Source organism: Bubalus bubalis, chromosome 24, assembly GCF_019923935.1.
Source record: "Bubalus bubalis isolate 160015118507 breed Murrah chromosome 24, NDDB_SH_1, whole genome shotgun sequence".
Lineage (NCBI taxonomy): Eukaryota > Metazoa > Chordata > Mammalia > Artiodactyla > Bovidae > Bubalus > Bubalus bubalis.
The window spans coordinates 16,255,249-16,276,904 of NC_059180.1; the positions used below are offsets into that span (position 1 = coordinate 16,255,249).

Genomic DNA, 21,656 nt, shown 5'->3' on the forward strand with positions numbered 1-21,656 from the left:
CCTGGCTCTAAAACCTTGCAGGTAATGGATATCTTAATTAGCTTGACTGTAATCCTCTCAATCCTCTCACAATGTAGATCAAAATATCAAGTTGTGTACCTTAAAGACAGAATTATTTATTTGATGATTATATCTCAATAAAGCTTAAAAGAAGTTAAAAAAAAACCCAACAACAACAAAAAACCTTGCAGGTCATCAGCATCACGTTGGCGCTTTAAAAAGTAAACTCCTGACCCTGTGCTTCTAATTCCATACATAGGTGAGGCGTGTGATGGGGAAACAATGGCAACAGTGACAGACTTTATTTTCTTGGGCTCCAAAATTACTGCAGATGGTGATTGCAGCCATGAAATTAAAAGACGCTCGTTCCTTGGAAGAAAAGCTATAACCAACTTAGCATATTAAAAAGCAGAGACTACTTTGCTGACAAAGGTCCATCTACTCAAAGTTATGGTTTTTCTAGCAGTCATGTATGGATATGAGAGTTGGACCATAAAGAAAGCTGAATGCTGAAGAATTGATGCTTTTGAACTGAGGTGTTGGAGAAGACTCTTGAGAGTCCCTTGGACTGCAAGGAGATCCACTCAGTCAATCCTAAAGGAAATCAGTCCTGAATATTCATTGGAAGGACTGATGGCTGAAGCTGAAACTCCAATACTTTGGCCACCTGATGCGAAGAGCTGCCTCATTGGAAAAGACCCTGATTCTGGGAAAGACTGCAAGCAGGAGAAGGGGACGACAGAAGATGAGATGGTTGGATGGCATCACCGGCTCGATGGACATGAGTTTGAGCAAGTTCCTGGAGTTGGTGATGGACAGGGAAGCCTGGCATGCCGCAGTCCCTGGGGTCGTAAAGAGTCGGACACAACTGAGCAACTGTACTGAAACGCTGTAGGATCCGGGAATCTGTAGAACGCGCCAAAATTACTTCAGGGCCTGCGTGGCGCGAGGACCACTGGGAGTTGTAGTCACACAGTGTAGTTCGTCGGCGACTCCCGGAAGTGACGCAAAGTCCCGCCTTCTCGCCGCGTTTCCGCTGCTTTGGTTAAGCAGTGTGACTTGGGGGCTCAGCTGGTACGTATTTTATAGGCCTCGTGCTTCGGGAAGGGGGAGCCGGGTTAGCGTACGTGCGGGGACGGTAAGGGTGGGGGTCTGGAGATGGCGGCCCCGTCCCCTTCTCGGAGCCCCTGACTTTCGGTCTCTTTCACAGGTCCGGCCGCAGCCGCTCAGCGCCGTCGCCATGTCGCGGTTTTTTACCACGGGTTCGGACAGCGAGTCTGAGTCGTCCCTGTCCGGGGAGGAGCTCGTCACCAAACCTGTCGGGGGTAACTACGGCAAACAGTGAGTGAGGGCCTAGGCCATGGGGACCATTCGGGGTGGGGGGCCGGAGGTTCAGCAGGCTGTGGAAGGCCTCGTATACGCGAGAGGAAAGGGGAATGGAAGTGGGGGCGGTGAGAGCGGGTTCTGAGGATGTTGAGAGTTTAAGGGACTGAAGCACTGTTGTGGGGGAGGAGATCATAAAGCTTAGGGTGCTGTGAATTGTGGGAATCCTCCCACCAGGCAAAGGATAGAGTTACGAGATTTCCCACTGGCTAAATCTGTTGCATCAGTAAGAAACCCCAAATACTTGCTTGATGTTTGGGAGTTCCTTGATGTGACTCTGAGGTTCTTAAACGTCTATTAGTATTTTCCTGTTGTGTTGTTTAGCTGCTAAATCCTGTCGGGACTCTTTGCCACCCCCATGGACTGTAGCCCACTGGCCTCTTGTCCATGGGATTCTCCAGGCAAGAATACTGGAGTGGGTTGCCATTTCCTTCTCCAGGGATCTTCCCACCCCAGGGATGGAACCCGCATCTCCTGCATTAGCTGGCAGATTCTTTACCTCTGAGCCACCAGGGAATCCCCCCTCCTGTTGTTTACCTCCATTTAAATACTCTTCTCCCATCTCTGCAAATTGAAATTTTTTTCTCCCTTCGAAACACTGAAATGTTGTTCCTCAAAATTCCATCATCCATGCCACTTTCGTTATTTTTGTCATATACCTGTGCTTGCTGGGAGGGATTGGGGGCAGGAGGAAAAGGGGACGACAGAGGATGAGATGGCTGGATGACATCACTGACTCGATGGGTGTGAGTTTGAGTGAACTCCGGGAGTTGGTGAACTCCAGGACAGGGAGGCCTGGCGTGCTGCGATTCATGGGGTTGCAAAGAGTCGGACACGACTGAGCAACTGAACTGAAGAATATATATACATTACCACTTCAGAGTCTTGTTTCAGCATAAAACTCATTTTTAAAGATGAAGAAAAAGAATCTATATATATCCATATGAATATAGTTCCATATCTGTGTCACAAGTGGAAAATCACATTACTTGTTATAAAATAGGAAATAATTGGAAAAATTAATACAATGGAAAGAAAAGAGATATTGTTACCAGCTGAATTCTGTCTGTGGTCTGGTTTTTAATTATTGAAGGAAAATAACTAGAAATGGAGGTGTCAAAGCCATTGAGGCTCTTTCCTTGTCCTCTCCCACTGTGGGAAACATTGCTTTCCAGGACCTAGTTCAGGTACCACCTTTTCCATTCATTCTAGGTAAGGTACCTTTTCTCTTGACTTTTAGTAATTCTTAGTGACCTGTGTCTTCACATAATTTTTTTGACACAGTAAATAAGCACCTTCGTTTGTTTATGTTTGAGGATGGAGACGGTCATTCTCATCCTTGTATGAGTTACAACATTTGACAAACACCCTCACTTGAAGTAAGCTAAGAAGATTGAGTTCTATATGAGAAGGCCATGAAGAGGAAGAGTGAAACAGGATGGGTGTGGTAGGAATGGGCCTAATTTACTCACTTCCACCTGTCCTGTTGGAAGAGGAAAAGAGAGATCATTTGGAAAGAGTGGAGTTAGGAACAGAAGTTAATAGTTTCTGTTCATTTCAAATAGGCCATTGTTGCTGAGTGAGGATGAAGAAGACACCAAGAGAGTTGTCCGAAGCGCCAAGGATAAAAGGTGAGGCTGTGGGGAGGCTGGGTGATGGGGAGTCTCTGGGGCAGTGTTGGGTTTTCTGGTTGGTGATGCTGGGCATGTCCAATGTGGTATTGGGCTCTCAAACCAGGTTTGAGGAACTGACCAACCTTATCCGGACCATCCGTAATGCCATGAAGATCCGGGATGTCACCAAGTGCCTGGAAGAGTTTGAGCTCCTGGGAAAAGCATATGGCAAGGCTAAGAGCATTGTGGACAAGGAAGGTGTCCCCCGGTTCTATATTCGGATCCTAGCTGACCTGGAGGACTATCTTAATGAGGTGTGATTCCTGTGGTTGCTGGGGGATCCAGAAGGGGACTATGGACCTGGAACTTTGTCCTAACCCATATCCAGAGGTCATGTCTCCTCTTGAGTTGTTTGCCAAATACTCAGTGTTTCCCAAAACGTAAGAAATGGGGGTGAAGCAAGGAGAGGGACTTTTTTAGGCTAAGAGTTTTAATCATACTTATTCTTGTATTACTCTTTTACTTGTGGTTTTGTACTTTTCATAGCGATACATACATAAAGGGTCATTAAGCAACATAAGTTAATATGTGCAGTTGTTAAGTAGTAGGTATGAATGTAGATAGCAAGACTCAACAGTGTGAAGCCTGAAGTTGAGAGAAGACTACTTAATCTCAGATCTCCATTCTCTTTTTCTTCCCTTTTCTTTCCTTCAGCTATGGGAAGATAAAGAAGGGAAGAAGAAGATGAACAAGAATAATGCCAAGGCCCTGAGCACTCTGCGCCAGAAGATCCGAAAATACAACCGAGATTTTGAGTCTCATATTACAAATTACAAGCAGGTAGGGGTGCTAGAGGGAGACTTTTTAAACTGTGGGGACAGTGACCCCCATGACTGAGACAAAAAAGCATTTGCACATCTGAAGTGTGTGGCTGGGGAAGGAGTCATGATGACAGCTCTGTGGGGTGGAGAGGGTGGGATGGAGTAGTGGCTGGCAGGCATCCTTAATTTTCTCATTTCCTTCTGTCAAGAACCCTGAGCAGTCTGCAGATGAAGATGCTGAGAAGAACGAGGAGGATTCAGAAGGTGAGTGAGAAAACCCTTAATTGCAATTGGTTAGGAGGTCAAACGGAGAAGGCAATGGCAACCCACTCCAGTACTCTTGCCTGGAAAATCCCATGGATGGAGGAGCCTAGTAGGCTGCAGTCCATGGGGTCTCTGAGAGTTGGACATGACTGAGCGACTTCACTTTCACTTTTCACTTTCATGCATTGGAGAAGGAAATGGCAACCCACTCCAGTATTCTTGCCTGGAGAATCCCAGGGACGGGGGAGCCTGGTGGGCTGCCGTCTATGGGGTCGCACAGAGTCGGACACAACTGAAGCGACTTAGCAGCAGCAGCAGGAGGTCAAAAGGACTTTCCCAGTGGCTGAGCAGTGAAGAATCTTTCTGCAGTGCAAGAGATGCAGGTTCAATTCCTAGGTGGGAAGATCTGCTGGAGAAGGAAATGGCAACCAGCTCTAGTCTTCTTGCTTGGGAAATCCCATGGACAGAGGTGCCTGCCTGGCTGCAGTCCATGGGGTCTCCAAAAGTAATGCGATTAAGCACAAAGCACAAGGAGATCTAAAATTTGGAGTTTCCTTGGCTTGTTGTATTGGTTGCCGTTCACCTCTTCCCCCTTCTGTTTTTTTCCTCTCTCCCCTTCCCTACCAGGCTCTTCAGATGAGGATGAGGATGATGATGGAGTCACTGCTGCAGCTTTTTTAAAGAAGAAATCAGAAGCCCCTTCTGGGGAGAGTCGAAAGTTCCTCAAAAAGGAGGTTAGAGCCAGGGTTACACTAAGGGGTGGTTTGCTTGCTCTGGACCATGCTTGGGTCTCTAGGGAGAAGAATAGACTCATGGGCCTAGAGTTGGGAAGGGTGGGGATTAGCCGAGTATGGTCTCAGAACAGGTATCCTTTTCGATTAGAGCACAGAGTGACTGGAATCAGGAGAACTAGATTCTGGTCCCAGCTCTGCCTCTGGGGAGCTTTGTGTTCTGGAGCAAGTCACCACTTCTCTGTGGGTCTTGGTGGACCAGTCCAGCTCTTAATGTCCTGATTCAACCACTCATTCTGCTCCTAAGAATCTTTAGAGCACGGGTCAGCAGGGAGAGCAGAGATACCACCAGTCAGTCTTCCCATTGTCTTTCTTCTGATCTTTTTTTCTTTTAAGGATGAAGATGAGGACTCAGAAGAGTCAGAGGATTCAGAAGCTTGGGATACAAGTTCCACATCTTCTGATTCAGACTCAGAAGAGGAAGAAGGGAAACAGACTGTGCTGGCTTCAAGATTCCTTAAAAAGTAAGAAAAGTAGTGGTACTTCAGGCTACAGGGGAAAGGGCAGGAAGCCTTTAAAGTCATCTTGAAAGTTGTTACTCCTCTGGAGTCCCACTTATTTATTTTCCCTTTCAGTTTTAGTTTTTATTTATTTTTACAGTAAAACATGTTTTATTGAAGTATAGTTGCTGTATAGTATATAAGTTACAGGTGTACAATATAATGATACATAATTTTTTAAAAAACTTTATTTTTGGCTGCACTGGGTCTTGGTTGCTCGTTTGCTTTCTCTAGTTGTGGCGAGCAGGATCTACTCTCTAGTTGCGGTATGTGGGCTTCTGATTGCTATGGCTTCTCTTGTTGCAGAGCATGGGCTCTAGGCACATGCTGGCTCAGTAGTTGTGGTGCACAGGCTTAGTTGCCCTGCAGCTTGTGGAATCTTCCCAGACCAGGGATTGAATCCATGTCCCCTGCATTGGCAGGTGGATTCTTAACTACTGGACCACGAGGGAAGTTCAGTGATCCATAATTTTTAAAAGTTACACTCCCTTTATAGAGTATAAATATTTGATCTGTTCCTGATGTTATACAGTATGTCCTTGTGGCTTATTTTATACCTGGGCAGCAGAGGATGAGATGGTTAGATAGCATCACCGACTCACTGGAATGTCAACAAACTCCAGGAGATAGTGGAGGACAGGGGAGCTTAGCATGCTACAGTCCTTGGGGTTGCAAAGAGTTGGACATAGCGACTGAGCCACAAAAACAAAGTAGTTTGCACCTCTTATTCCCCTGCTCCTATATTGCCTCTCCCCCTGTGAAGTCCTTTGAGGTTGCAGAGGCCAACAGAGGGATCTCAAAGTCAAGTGTATTAGTTGGCTAAGGTTATGAAGCTAATGTGTCTTGCAGATGGATTTGAAGGCTCCAGTGTCCAGATACTTAACCGCAGCAATACTCACTGCCTGTGGACTGTTTTATCTTTCTTTGATGCTGATTGTTGTTTACTTGCTAAGTCATGTCCAACTCTTGCAGCCTTATGGACTGTAGCCTGCCAGGCTTCTCTGTCCATGGGGATTCTCCAGGCAAGAATACTAGAGTGGGTTGCCATTTTCTCTTCCAGGGATCGAACTTGTGTCTCTTGCTTGGCAGGCAGATTTTTTACCTCTGAACTACCAGGGAAGCCCCTTAATAACTGTAATATTGGATAAACTATCTTTAACATTTCCAGTCTTCAGTTTTCTTATTTGTAAAATGGGGTGGTACTTGACCCTGTCTTAAGGATGCTTGCAAGAATACAGCAGAGTGATACACCCCCGCAGCCCAGGACTGGGGTTGGTGAGTCCTCAGTTACAGTTGGTTCTCTTGTCCCTCTTCCTGAGAACTTAGTACATAGCATGTAGACTGCAGCAAGCCTTCCTGAGTTTTACTAGTACTGTTACAGAGTGGGAGAGGAGTCTGATTTGAATTCTGGTCTTAGCCAATTCTACTTTAGTTGTTGTCAGCTCGGGTGAGTGACTTAACCTTCGATCCTTCTCCTTCCTCCTTTGAATTCAGGGTGCTAGCTGTGCCTGCGTAGTCTACAGGAGTCAAGTATCAAGCTCAGGGATAACTGGCAGGAATACTGATGCTCTAAGGGCTGCTTTTTTGCTTTCAAAAGTTGGAGTTATGTTGCTTCAGGTGTTAGTGAGTTCTGTGACATTACAGGGATCTAGACATAGCCATTTTACTGAGAAACATTTTTCATTGTGTGCTCCAGGGAGCAACTGTGGTCAGGTTCAGGGAGTGTGGTATATCTCTTTGTGTTTTTTTAATTCCAAACACTTCTGACACCAATATGTGTCAGTTTTTTTCTCATACCAGTTAGTTCTCCAACTCTATGGACACCAGATGGGTTTTCAGTACTCAATTCAGTTCTGCAACTAACTCCCCAAAGTTAGCATAGACCCAACAAGACTGCCGCCACTTTAGATGCCAGTTGTTAAGTTCCAAGTTTGACTCCTCTACTTCTGGCCAACCAGTTCTAAATTCAGAGAGTTCTCACAGCCCCTTCCTCAGGTTCAATAATTTGCTAGATCAACCCACAGAACTCAGGAAAGCTCTTTACTGTTGTTTTTGTTTGTTCAGTCGCTAAGTCATGTATGACTCTTTGCAACCCCATGGACTGCAGCTCTCCAGTCTTCCCTGTCCTCCACTATCTCCAGAGTTTGCTCAAGTTCATGTCTGTTGAGTCGGTGATGCTATCCAACCGTCTCATCCTCTGCTGCCCTCTTCTCCTTTTGCCTTCAGTCTTTCCCAGCATCAAGGTCTTTACTTACTGTTACCAGCTTGTTATAAAGGATACAACTCAGAAACCGCCAAATGGAAGCACTCATAGCGCAGGATATGGGAGAAGGGGCAGGAGCTTTGATGTCATCTCTGAGCACACCATCCTCCTAGCACCTCCGTGGTTCACCAGCCAGGAATGCCTCCATCCAGACTGTCATGTAGGGATTTTTATGGAGGCATCATTATGTGACCATGATTGCTTAAATGGTTGACCATTAATCATGGGCTTCATTTGCAGTCCCTCTCCTGTTCCTCAGTGGTCAGAAGGTGGGGCTGTAAGTTCCAACCCTCTGTTCATGCCCGGGTCTTTCTGGCAACCAGCCTCCATCCTGAAACCTTTCTCGAAGCCTGCCAAAGCCTCATTAGAACGAAAGATGATCCTATTGCTTGGGAAATTCCAAGGGATTTAGGAGCTCTGTGCCAGGAACTGAGGACAAAGACCAAATAAATATTTCTTATTATACCACAGTATCATATTCCTTTCTCAGAGGATGTACAACCATGCATCAGTTAAGCAAATTCAATCCGCCTAACTTTGTTTTATTAACCATCTCTTAAGTTCGCTTTACTGTGAAACTCATCTTTTATGCTTGTTGACATCCCATAGAACTGTCACCCTTATTACTGGTTCATAGCTTTTGTATCTCCTTTATGGATTTGTCTTTCAGTAGTTGGGTATTGACTGTTCGGGCCAGTGTGTGTCAGTGTCCACTTCACCTGTGTGCTGCACAAAGGCACACAGGAGTCAAGCTGGACTGAGGAGACAAGTTGGACTCTAAAGTTAAACTTAGGCTATCAAAAGAAAGCTACAAACCAGTATCTTTCATGAAATTTAAATTTAAAAATCCTCAACGAAAACCAAGAGAGGTTTGACTTTCAAAATTATTTTTCAGAATAATTATTCTTAAGATTGTGAAGTGAAAGCCTCTCAGTCATGTCCAACTAACTCGTTGCAACCCCAAGGACTATACAGTCCATGGAATTCTCCAGGCCAGAATACTGGAGTGGGTAGCCTTTCCTTTCTCCAGTGAATATTCCTGACCCAGGAATCAAACCAGGGTCTCCTGCTTTACAGGTGGATTCTTTACCAACTGAGCTATGGGGAAGCCCTTTTTTTAAAAGATTAATCCTGTCTTTATTAATTTTTCACTTTAGAGATTACCCTGGATAGATTTTTTTTTAAACCTATGAAAGTTTACTTTGTACACCTAACCTCACCCAGAGTCCCCCTCCCCCAAAAAATTTTTTTTAAGATTAATTTAAAATTTCAGGGTCAGTGGTCGAGTTAACTATGGAATCCTCAAAGGTCTTAATTGACATTAAGAGCTTTTGGTTTTGTAGTGTTAAAGGATAATTCAGATAGATTGTTTTACTTGTATAATGAGGTAGACCAATTTTTAAGATTGATTTCCAAGCCAGGACAAAAGAGAATTTGTATAAGAAAGAGGAACAAAGAAGGGAAGAACCACAGACAGCGGTGGGAATATTGAATTTTGTTTGCACATTTGTGTGTGTGTAAACTCATTAGCTATCTAAGCCAGCCAGGGTAGATTTCAGTTCTTAATGGATTATCTAGAAACAAGACAGGCTGTCTCCTGTAATGTCTGCCAGCATCCTTTCTCAACATCTCCATATTAAGCCAGTCTATACCAGAATTTCTCAGCTTTCATCTTTTGGTCAAAACAAACACAGAAACAGGTATAATCTCAAGAACTTCAGTCTCTTTGATGTGATAAGGGTAATAAGGTTGTCTAGCAACATTAAAGCACCTGGATATTAGGTAGTGGGTTTGGGCAGAAAATATGAGGACAGTCACAGATATAATAAACATTTAGGATCTTTAGTCTGTTTAATTTTCTAATCAGGCTAAGTCTGTCTAGGAGAATGTCATTAAGAAGTCAGTTGAGTGAACTTTTAATCAAGTGGCTGTTTTCTTAATTGATTTTTTCCCCAAAATATTTATCCAGGTACAGTAAGTTGTTATTTACTACACATCTTTATTTATTAACCTTGACGGACCAGTATTTGAAGTCAGTTTTGTTTTGGATTAATTCTTTTTCTTTTTTAAAAATTTTTAGCTGAGACACATGGCTTGGGGGAATCTTAGTTCCCCAGCCAGGAATCAAACCCATGCACTTAACAGTATAGGCTCAGAGTCCTAACCGCTGGACTGTCAGGGAATTCTCTATTTAGGGTTAATTCTTACTTAAGGAATTTTTTAGTTTGGGGCTAAAATTTTAAATTTTTTGCTATTTTGGACCATACTGGAGGTAAATTATAAATCATGTGTTTGTGTTTCTGAATTTGTAGTTGGGGTAGAAATTCTTAAGTACAAACTGAGGAAATCTAGTATGTGTATGTCTAGCAGCTCTAGATAAGAGTTGTGGTAAAGAGGGTGTGGAATGGTCCTTTTCAGTGTAGTTTTGTTCTTCATTCACTAAGTCATGTTCTGCTTTTTGCGACCCCATGGACTGCAGCACACCAGGCTCCCCATTCTACATTATCTCCCAGCATTTGCTCAAATTCATGTCCATTGAGTTGGTGTTGCTATCTAACCATCTCAATTTCTTAGTTGTGTATTTAGGTAGAGATGTATCTGGTAATGTCCTAGAAAAGTAGCTTGTATGTGTTGAATATATACCTGAGAGCAGAAATGTTAGTTTTTTGATCATTTCTAACAAGATTTGAATATACCAAGGTATACTCTGCCATAGGGGAGAGGTCAAGTCAAATTTTAGGTCTTTCAGTTAGAATTGCATAGGGTGAGAGTTCATCATGTTTTTGATATGTATCTTGAGGGTTTAGAGTAAAACTTTAGGCCAAGGAAGATTAAATTCTTTTTAAGTATAGACAGCATTGATTTTTAAATAGCATTAGGTCCTGGGCTTCCCAGGTGGCCCATTGTGGTAAAGAATCCCCCTGTCAGTGCAGGAGATGTAAGAGACATGGGTTCTCTGGAAGATCCTCTGGAGGAGGGCACGGCAGCTCATCCCAGTATTCTTGCCTGGAGAATGCCATGGACAGAGGAGCCTGGTGGGCTGTGGTCCATAGGGTCACAAAGAGTTGGACACGACTGAAGCGAGAGCACCCAGGCACACACGCAGGTCCTTTGATCTCAGAGCTTTGGGTATGGATGATGCAGACCAGACAGTTTCAGCTTAATGAACATGCTTTGCCTATTTTCAAAGGATTTTACCTATGAAATGAATTTTTATTAGAGAATATTGCAGTAGTACACAAGGGAAACCAGTAAGCTGTTGTTTAGAGTGAAGGCACAGGGAGTTCCTGGTGGTCATGTGGTTGAGATTTAGCACTCCGACTGCCGTGGCCCAGGTTCAGTGCCTGTTGGGGAACCGTGATACCACAAGCAGTGCAGCATGGCAGGAAAAAAAACTTACGGCATTATTTTTTTGGCCAAGGGAAAGTTTTAATCCAACTGGAAAATTTATAAACTATTACTAAAATGTAGTCAAATCTTATAAGCATTTAAAATAAAATTTATTTGTAAATGTTTAAATGTATAAAGTTTGAAATAATTTGTCCCTGTCATTTGGCTTATTATGAGTATTAATGTTTAATACCTTATTATAAGTATTTGGTTTAATATAAGTATTAGAGTCTGGAGATAGTTTCAGGCATCAAGTGGGTTAAACCCACTTTGAGGTAGCCAGTGTTCTTTCTCTCTTTGGAGCAGCGGTACATTTTGTTATATTGAGCAGTTTTGTTTTTAAAATTCAGAATTTTTTATTAATCATTTATCATAAGAGAGGAAAGAAGGGTAGGGGGAAAGCACCAGTCTGGGAACAGCAAAAATAATTTTGCACTTTTTTTCCCTAAGCACTGATTTTAAGTTAATTAGTTGGTTGCCTATAAAAACCTAGTCTGGACAGAGCAGCTAGTACCAGAAAACAACTGTGTTGCTTATGGGTTTTTTGGAAAACCTCGAGCTCGGTTGTGAAGCAGGCTGTTTCTGTGTCTGTGGCAACGTAGTTAGCATCTCTGTATTCTTAAACCAGGCCAAACCTTTCCCTTCATGAGTTTCTCAGTGTGATCTGGTAACAGACCTTGGCTAGTAGCCTGACAGATGCAGCTGCTTAGTAGCCCTTACTCTGGCGATGGTTATAGTTAACTGTAGGTCATTCTTGTAGAGTGTAACTTGGACCCAGGTTTAGGTGGAGAAAAAGAAGTACGTGGGAGGGAAATCCCTCAGGTGGAGAGGGGGCTGATCTTTCATCTTCTCCTGTGCCTCTTGGCAGGGCCCCCACCACAGAGGAGGACAAGAAGGCGGCTGAGAAGAAACGGGAGGACAAAGCCAAGAAGAAGCACGACAGGAAGTCCAGGCGCCCAGATGAGGAGGAGGAAGACAATGAGGGTGGCGAGTGGGAGAGAGTCCGAGGTGGCGTGCCCCTCGTTAAGGTGCGGATCTTAGAACTAAAATGAATGGGGAACCAGTCTGAGAGAGCATACAGGTGCTGTCCATGTCAGATTTGCGAGAAAAGTTAAGGCAGCCTGCTCATGATAACGTGTGTTATCTAGGAGAAGCCAAAAATGTTTGCCAAGGGAACTGAGATCACCCATGCTGTTGTCATCAAGAAACTGAATGAGATCCTACAGGCACGAGGCAAGAAAGGAACTGATCGGTAAGATTCGTGGGCCTGGGCTTCGTGATTACAGGGTGAAAGCTCATTTTCTCTTGAGATAATGGAGGTGGAGGTTGGTGGGGAAATAGTGCTCTTTGGGAAGATCTGTGTGTGGCTACAGTAGAAGGACTGAAGTAGTTGGAATACTCCCGGTCCATTGTCTGCTGGTTGCATTCCCTTTGACCTTAATTCAGTCACTTAACCTTTGGGGGCTGTTTCCCCATTTGTAAAATGGGAGTAATGCTCACCTTCTTTAGTTGTTCCATGACTGAAGAGAATGGTAGTTTGCAGTATTCTTATTTCTGTTTGAAATTTATGAAGGAGAAGCAAGTGTATAGGTGGTGAGGCTGGGGGTGGGTGTTGGAAATAACGTTGCCTTGCTTGTCTGAAGAGGACAAGGTGAGGCTTTTTAATGTGTCTCCTCCTCCTCACCCAATTCTCTCCCCTCTACAGTGCAGCCCAGATTGAGCTGCTGCAGCTGCTGGTTCAGATTGCCTCTGAAAACAACCTAGGAGAGGGCGTCATCGTCAAGATCAAGTTCAACATCATCGCCTCTCTTTATGACTACAACCCCAACCTGGCCACGTACATGAAGGTAAGAGTGATACCAAGCATCCCAGGGTGGAGCTGGTGGGTCGTGGGAAGGGGCCTTGTGTCTCAGGACTCAATGGCTGAGGAAGGCCCCTGGATTCCTGGGGAAAGGCACGTGGGAGACATCTGCTTGTTCCACCTGCACACCTTGACTGCCTTCTCTTGGCAGCCTGAGATGTGGCAGAAGTGTCTGGACTGCATCAATGAGCTGATGGACATCCTGTTTGCAAACCCTAACATCTTTGTTGGAGAGAACATTCTGGAAGAGAGTGAGAACCTGCATAACACAGACCAGGTAAAGAGGGGATTCGGCACCTAACTGGAGGTGTGTGTTGTCTGTTTTGGGAAGGCCCATCGGAGACAGAAGGGTTGAAAGCTAGGACTGGAATGTGGACTAATTTATTTCCTTCTTTGCCTTCTCTTCAGCCACTGCGTGTCCGTGGCTGCATCTTAACTCTGGTGGAACGAATGGATGAAGAATTTACCAAAATAATGCAGAACACTGATCCTCACTCCCAAGGTGAGCCTGAGAAGGCATGGGCATCAGTGGGAGGAAAAGTACAGGGGTTAAAATCAAGGATTGTACTTAAGAGTGTTTGGGAAGCCAGCCCTTCCTTACTCCAGCATTCACACCACAGGGCCTCTTTAAGATACTGGACCCCACTCCCACAGCTTGTGATTCAGTAGGTCTGGATGTGGCATCAGATTTTGCATTGCTAACATGTTCTAAGTGGTGATGCTGTCTGCAACTTTGAGAACCATTGGGATATGATCTCTGTCCACTTGACTTGTTTGGCTTGCATGCCTTAGGGTCTAGGATGAAGAAAAATACAGGATGTTTACACGGTAAAATGTGAGTGTCCACCTATGCCCACCAAGTAAACTGTGTAACTATGAATGAGAAAGCCTGTGGCTCTCATGCTCGTGAAGCTTACATTTTGATGCTAAAGAAAGGCAGTTCTACAAAAACAAATGAACAAGGGACTTCCCTGGTGGTTCAGTGGCTAAGGCTCTGTACTCTCAATGTAGGAGTTCTGGGTTTAAATTATCAGGGAACTAGATTCCACATGCTGCAACTAAGACCCAGAACAGCCCAATAAATAAAATTTTTTAAATGAACCAGTTATAGATAGTGTAAAAATTCAGATCAGGACCTGTAACAGAGGATGACACAGGTGGTGGCCGGCTTGAAATAATGCCTGAAGAAAGCATCTTTAGGTAGGGCCCATTTGAGGGGAGAGCCGAATGAGGAGGACGAGGAGTTAATCGGGAGGAGTTAGCAGAAGAGAGTGCCTGACAGAAGGCTTGGAAAGTGAGCTTAACATGTCCCAGGAGAGGATGGTGTTTTGAGCGCACAATGGGCACACTTTTCTGATGGGTACAGAAAACAGAGAGGTTGTTGGATTGATGAGGGACGAATGGTTGGGGGGCCTGGGTGCCTGGCTAAGCGGAGCGTGGGTGCTCTCCCTGCCAGAGTACGTGGAGCACCTGAAGGACGAGGCCCAGGTATGCGCCATCATTGAGCGTGTGCAGCGCTACCTGGAGGAGAAGGGCACCACTGAGGAGATCTGCCGCATCTACCTGAGGCGCATTCTCCACACCTACTACAAGTTTGATTACAAGGCCCATCAGCGGCAGCTTACGCCCCCTGAGGGCTCCTCAAAGGTGAGTGCTCGGCCGCCATGTCAGAGGGCAGGGGGTGTGTCCACTGGTTCTGCACGTCTGTTGGGACTTGATGACAGATCTCCTGTTCCCTGGGGACTGGCAGGTGGAGCAGAGACGGAAACCCCGAGGGACTAGGATGAGGCAGGATGGAGTCTTGTCTTCGGTTGCTGAATCAGAGCCATTTAGAGCCATTATCTTTGCCATATTGCCTCCTCCAATAATATCTCCCCACCCCCACCCCTCCAGTCTGAGCAAGATCAGGCCGAAAATGAGGGTGAGGACTCAGCTGTGCTGATGGAGAGACTGTGCAAGTACATCTATGCCAAGGACCGCACAGACCGAATCCGCACGTGTGCCATCCTCTGCCATATCTACCATCACGCCCTGCACTCCCGCTGGTACCAGGCCCGGGACCTCATGCTCATGAGCCACTTGCAGGACAACATTCAGCATGCAGACCCACCAGTCCAGGTAAGATGACAAGGAGGCTCTCTGGCCCTGGGAAGACCAGGCTGCGCCCCTGTCCTCTCTCTCTGTTCAGGCAGGGCGGCTCAGTCGGATTAGCCTCTTGTCTGGCTGACACAGATACAGGGAGACACTTGGTTCTTCCCAGGTGCCAGCATTCTTTGGTTCTCCTGCACGTGGCTTCCCAGGTGGCCCAGTGGTAGAGAGTCCACATGCCAATGCAGGAGAAAGGGGTTGATCCCTGGGTTGGGAAGATCCCATCAAGAAGGAAATGGCAACCCCCTCTAGTATTTTTGCCTGGCGAATCCAGTGGACAAAGGAGCCTGGAGGGTTGCAGTCCATGGGGTTGCAAAGAGTCGGAAACGACTTAGCAGCTTAACAACTTTGTCAATATTCAGTGTTGTTGGTCTTTTCGGTTTTGGCCATAATAGTTGTTGTCTAATGGCATCTCGTATCAGTTTGTATTTCCCTGATAACTGTTGAAATTGACTACTTTTTAAGCTTTGTTGGCCTTTTATGTTTCATAAAATGTCTTGTCAACTCCTCCATCCCTTTTTTTTAAAGGATTGTTCATCTTACTGAGTTGTAGGAAATCTTTATATATCCTGGAGATCAGTCTTTTTTCAGATAAATGTTTTCCAGATATTTTTTCCAGTCTGTAGTTTTCCTGTTCACTTTTTTAACCATGTGTTTTGAATGTACATAGTCAAAATATCAGTTTTTTCTCTTACAGTTATTATTTTGGAAATTCTGTCTATAGAAACCTTTGCTTACTTGTAATTCATAAAGATATTCTTTTTTTATTTTTAGAAGTTCTTATGGTTTTAGCTTTCACATTTAGATCTATAATTTTTGCAAATGGTGTGAAGTCAGGGTCAGACTGTACTCTTTCCCCATTATAATGCTTTGGTGCCTTTGAAACCAAAAACCATATGAAAAACTACATGACCTTGTAGGTGTATTTTTGAGCCCTTTACTCTATTCCATTTCTTCATCTTTTTTTTTTTTTTTTTTTTTTCATTTCTTCATCTTTTTGTCTTTCTTTATGCCAGCCCCTACTGTCTTGATTGCTATTCTTTTAGAGTAAGTCTTTGAAGTCAAGCCATATGACTCCTCTGACTTTGTTCAAGTTTGAACCTTTCAATCTGACATGTTATCTCTTCATTTAATTTCTACAACTTGTCTGCAGTGTCTTGTGATTTTCACTGCATAGATACTACACATCCTTTTAAAAATTATTCCTGAGAATTATATGATTTTTGATGCTTTTATAAATGTAATTTTTAGTTAAAATTTTTTTTTTTGGCTGGCTTGTGGCTTGTGGGATCTCAGTTCCCCAACCAAGGATTAAACCTGGGCCGTGGCAGTGCAAGCACCTAACCACTGGACCACCAGGAAACCCCTCTTAATTTCATTTTTTCATTGTTAACTACAGGTAGTTAAAAATACAGTTAATTTTTTTACGTTTGGCCTTGGATCCTGCCATTTTGCTAAATTCACTTTTAGTCTGCTGCTACTAAGTTGCTTCAATTGTGTCCGACTCTGTGCGACCCCACAGACGGCAGCCCACCAGGCTCCCCTGTCCCTGGGATTCTCCAGGCAAGAATACTGGGGTGGTTTGCCACTTCCTTCTGCAACCCGTGAAAGTGAAGTCGCTCAGTCATGTCTGACTCTTTGAGATCCCAGGGACTGCAGCCTACCAGGCTCCCTGTGTCCATGGCATTTTCCAGGCAAGAGTACTGGAGTGGGGTGCCATTGCCTTCTCCCAGTTTTAGTCTAGCCCTCTATATTCAAGGATTCAAGCAACTGCAGATTGAAGGCACTGTGGGGGGAAATCCAGAAAGTTCCAAAAAACCAGAATTTGCCTTAACTGGTAATATTTACAAAGCACTTATAATTCTATTAGTTGTTACAAGTAATCTAGAGATGACTTAAATTATTTTGGAGGATGTACCATGTATATGGATTTCCCAGGTGGCTCAGTAGTAAAGAATCCGCTTGCCAATGCAGGAGACACAGGTTCCATGGCTCGGTCAGGAAGATTCACTGGAGGAGGAAATGACAACCCACTCCAGTATTCTTGCCTGAAAAAAATCCCATGGACAGAGGAGCCTGGCGGGCTGTAGTCCATAGAGTTGCAAAGAGTCAGACAACTGAGGTCACACACACTGTAAATATACAAATACTCTGTCATTTCATGTAAGAGACTTGAGCATCTGCAGATTTTGGTGGGGGGGAGGGGGATCCAGGAACCGTCCCCCATGAACACGGAGGGGCAACAGTATTGGGTCCAGTATTTTGTAAATTACTTAAGATTTTTTGCTGAATCATGTTATCTGCACATGGGAACAATTTTATTACTGTACCAGTCTTTATGACTTCTTTGTTTTTAATTTCTCTTTTACCATATTATAATGATTCAAATATCTAATACTTAGTGCTGAATAGCTTAGTGAGAGCAGCCATCTTGCCTTGTTCCCAGTCTTAGCAAGGAAGCAGTGAACATCTCACATGTAAAATAATGTTAGCTGTAGTAGTTTTGTAGATAGACTTTCTCAGATTGATGAAATTCTCTTCTGGTCCTAGCTGGCTGGAAATGTTTGTCCTTAATAGGTGTTGAGTTTTGTTAAAATCTTTTCCTGTATCTGTTGAAATAATGCACAGTTATTTCGCCGCCATTCTGTTTATATGGTAAACAACCATGATTTAGATTTTTATACCAGCCTTTCTTTCCTGAGATATATCCTACTTGGTCTTGTTGTATTATCTCTTTTATATATTGCTGGATTCTCCTTGCTAGTATCTTTTAAGGCTCTTTGTATTTAAGTTCATGACTGATATTGATGTTTATATTTTTGTTGGTCTTTCCCCCCTGCCAAAATCTGTACTTACACTGCCTATAATAGTCCCTATCTTAATTATTGACAAGTCTATCTTTTCAATTGCCTAAGCCAGAAACCTTGCAGAACCTCCTTGATTCTTATTTTTCTCTCATATTCCACATCTGATTCCCCAGGCATTTGTGTTGAAAATCCATATCTGAGCACTTATATCACTTCCACTTCTGCCCTCTGGTCTAAGCCACTGTTAGCTTCCTGGTCTCTCTGCTTCTGCCCTTACATCTCCTCAGGCTGTTCTTTATACAGCAGCCAGGGTAATCCTATTGATAAAGTCCAATTATATCACTTTATTTGCTCAAAACTTTCCATTAGTTTATCATCTTAAAAGTCTTTAACATGGCTTACAGGGTCCTGTACTTGCCCAGTTTCTGATCACATCTTTTACCAGCTCTATTCATATGGAACTCCTTGTTCCTTGAATATGTCTGGCACAGTTCTTCCACAAGGCCTTTGCATTTACTTTTCCTTTTTTCTAAAATATTCTTCTTCCCCCAGATATTTGCATGACTTGCTCTTTTTCTATTAGGTCTTTATTTTTAAACATCACCTTCAAAAAAAATTTTAAAAATAAAAAAATAAACATCACCTTCAAAATGAGGCCTTCCCTAGTTATCATGCATAAAATTGTGAGTTCCCACCACTGCTACCACCACACAAACTCCCTTCTTAACGCCTCTGCTTTATTTTTCTCCTTAGCATGAATCACCACCTGTGTATTACGGCTATTTTGTCCTCCACACCCCTATTTCTAGAGTGTAAACTCCATGGAAGGGCAGGACTTGGTCTGTTTTGCTGTCTGTCCTAGCCCACAGCGTAGTCCTCGATGTCTGTTGTATGTGTGACGATTGCCTTGTGGCCGTCACCTCTGAGTGCATCGCCCTTCACTCCTAGATCCTGTACAACCGCACCATGGTGCAGCTGGGCATCTGTGCCTTCCGCCAAGGCCTGACCAAGGATGCGCACAACGCCCTGCTGGACATCCAGTCAAGCGGCCGGGCCAAGGAGCTTCTGGGCCAGGGTCTGCTGCTGCGCAGCCTGCAGGAGCGCAACCAGGAGCAGGAGAAGGTGGAACGGCGCCGGCAGGTGCCCTTCCACCTGCACATAAATCTGGAACTGCTAGAGTGTGTTTACCTGGTGTCGGCCATGCTCCTGGAGATCCCCTACATGGCCGCCCACGAGAGTGACGCCCGCCGACGCATGATCAGCAAGCAGTTCCATCACCAGCTGCGGGTGGGCGAGCGGCAGCCCTTGCTGGGTGAGTGGGGGGCTCTGGCGCAGCAGACTCTGCTCGTTTGTTCCTTCACTACTTGTGATCAGAGGATTGAGACGCTACAGGGAGTAACTTTCCCTCAGGATGGTTTAAACTTTCTGTGACCTGATTCCAACAATATTTTTAAATTACTGTAAACTTACATAGTACTGTCTGATGCTAGATGTTTTATAAATAGTAATTTTTTTTCATTAGTAATAACCCTATGATGTAGATACTATTATGACCCCCTTTTTCCTGATTAAGAAACTGAGGCACAAAAGTTAAGTGACTTTACCCAGGGTAAACACAGCTGATATGTGTCTCTCTTGACATTTTCCTCTTTCATGCATGTTTTTCAGCTAATTAACTAGACCCAGGGCATTAAGAGTCTAGCATTGGCTCCTTTGATTACTTCGAAAGATCCAGTCACTCAGTCCAGAGGTTTTTGCGATTTCACGGGGAAAAGAGTTTGAATTGCGTCCTTCCTGTGAGGCTGGTGCATGGAAGGACTTGGTGAACGAGCCAGGCTTACTGCCCACAGCCACGTCCCCTTAGGCACTTGCCCTCTGCCGATATGTGTGTGGTTGTGTCAAGTGCACGCGCACTTGAGGCACATTTTCTTGGGCTCTGGAGTGGTGCTTTGTGTTTTTTCTAATTGGAAAATTTCCAGTGAAAATCTGTGTGTCCAGCGTCTCTTAGGGCTTCTTGGTTCATTCCCCGCCTCTCTCTACTACTGCCTGCATGAAACCAAAAGTAGAGAACAATTGAGATGTTAGACTTTTTTTTAGGTTAGTGAATCTTGTAAGAACCTGATGAAATCTATGGACCCTTTCCTAGGAAAAGGTACATAAGGGTGCACACAGCAATTTGTCAACGTTTTCAGGGAACTGACCAATTCCCTGAGGCACGTCATGGACTGATTTAGTTTAAATAAATTTATTCTGATACTCAGTGACTTGTACAGTCACACGGCTACTTAACCGAGAGCAGGGAGAGTCTCAGTCTGGCTGTTGGCTGTCCTGGCCCGGGTCCCTCCTTAAACAGTGCTTGTGGGTACAGGAGCCCTTGTCCCAAGTTTCCCTAGTTCCTGCCTCATTCCCAATCTTTCAGGCCCCCCTGAGTCCATGAGGGAACATGTAGTTGCTGCCTCTAAGGCCATGAAGATGGGCGACTGGAAGACCTGCCACAGTTTTATCATCAATGAGAAGATGAATGGCAAAGTGTGGGACCTTTTCCCGGAGGCCGACAAAGTCAGAACCATGCTGGTTAGGTGAGCCAAGAGTGAGATCCTGGTGGGGGGAAAAGAAAAGACCGGTTGGTCTTCTCTCTGGCAGTCTCCCCCTTTGCTTCCTTCTCCCCACAGGAAGATCCAGGAGGAGTCACTGCGGACCTACCTGTTCACCTATAGCAGTGTCTACGACTCCATCAGGTAGGATGGGCCCTGGGGAGACACAGGAGCCCCAGGTTGTGGTCACGGATTCTCATCGCTCCCTGCTCTGGGCCTTCTTTCTCCCCAGCATGGAGACACTGTCCGACATGTTTGAGCTGGACCTGCCCACGGTACACTCCATCATCAGCAAAATGATCATTAACGAGGAGTTGATGGTGAGAGCCAGGGGTGGCGCCAGGGCAGGCGGTGTCATGGAGAGTTCGGCATGGAGGAGACTGATCTGACCCTTGCTCTGCCTCCCTCCTGTCAGGCCTCCCTAGACCAGCCGACGCAGACCGTGGTGATGCACCGCACGGAGCCCACCGCCCAGCAGAACCTGGCCCTGCAGCTGGCCGAGAAGCTGGGCAGTCTGGTGGAGAACAACGAGCGGGTGTTTGACCACAAGCAGGGTACCTATGGTGGCTACTTCCGAGGTGAGTGCTCCCACCCCCTGTTTGCTCTCAGGATCTTGGCCCCCTTCCCGCCCGTCCATTGGCTCTCACCACCTCCCCTCCCCATCTCTCTCCTGCAGACCAGAAAGACGGCTACCGGAAAAACGAGGGCTACATGCGCCGAGGTGGCTACCGCCAGCAGCAATCTCAGACGGCCTACTGAAGGCTTGACTTGTGTCCCCAGTGCCCTAGACCATTCACCCTTTAGGTCCAACCACACTGCATTAAAGGTCTGTCATTAAAGGTCTGTTTAGAGTTACTGCAGTTCCTGGTTGTCTGCTTGTTGCCAGAGGTTGGCTCGTGTGTTCGATGCATTTATTTGCTAATTATGTTTCTAAGTTTCTATCATGTGACAGGCACAGGGCTCAGGATTCAGGGTAGACTTGGGCATATTCCTGACTTCATGAGCTTGCTGCTCTTTGACATTTGGCAAAAAATTGTAAAAACCTATAAGTTATAACAGGGTTTAGTTTGTTTTTTTGAAGGTGGTGGAAGTGTTGAATAGGATGTGATTATGGGCCATAAAGGGGCTTCCCTGGTGGCTCAGTAAAGAATCCGTCTGCAGTGCAGGAGACCTGGGTTCAATCCCTGGGTTGGGAAGATCCCCTGGAGGAGGGCATGGTAA

General features: G+C 45.0%; 1 protein-coding gene across 2 annotated transcripts; it reads left to right on the plus strand.

The window, feature by feature from the left end:
- Positions 1-947: 947 nt before the first annotated feature.
- LOC102409347 (eukaryotic translation initiation factor 3 subunit C) lies at positions 948-21,295 on the plus strand. 2 transcript variants are annotated; one of them, XM_006070520.4, is made up of 21 exons: positions 948-1,074; positions 1,211-1,341; positions 2,949-3,014; positions 3,121-3,310; positions 3,711-3,836; positions 4,027-4,081; positions 4,709-4,815; positions 5,209-5,336; positions 11,894-12,053; positions 12,174-12,277; positions 12,731-12,872; positions 13,038-13,163; positions 13,295-13,388; positions 14,343-14,533; positions 14,780-15,004; positions 18,790-19,153; positions 20,261-20,420; positions 20,514-20,579; positions 20,668-20,755; positions 20,851-21,013; positions 21,112-21,295. In XM_006070520.4, exons 2-21 carry the CDS (start codon positions 1,241-1,243, stop codon positions 21,192-21,194), a joined length of 2,739 nt encoding a protein of 912 aa, XP_006070582.1. In that variant the 5' UTR covers positions 948-1,074; positions 1,211-1,240; the 3' UTR covers positions 21,195-21,295. The 2 variants fall into 2 exon arrangements, with proteins under 2 accessions (XP_006070582.1, XP_044792183.1); XM_044936248.2 differs by lacking the exon at positions 948-1,074 and adding an exon at positions 1,105-1,123.
- The last annotated feature ends 361 nt before the right edge of the window (positions 21,296-21,656 follow it).

What these genes read in the sequence shown, in the direction of transcription:
- LOC102409347 (XM_006070520.4), top strand. Translation starts at nt 1,241, where the DNA reads ATGTCGCGGTTTTTTACCACGGGTTCGGACAGCGAGTCTGAGTCGTCC. An exon ending in GGGGGTAACTACGGCAAACA is followed by an intron (nt 1,342 to 2,948) that starts GTGAGTGAGGGC and finishes CATTTCAAATAG; the next exon opens with GCCATTGTTGCTGAGTGAGG. An exon ending in GCTTCAAGATTCCTTAAAAA is followed by an intron (nt 5,337 to 11,893) that starts GTAAGAAAAGTA and finishes GCCTCTTGGCAG; the next exon opens with GGCCCCCACCACAGAGGAGG.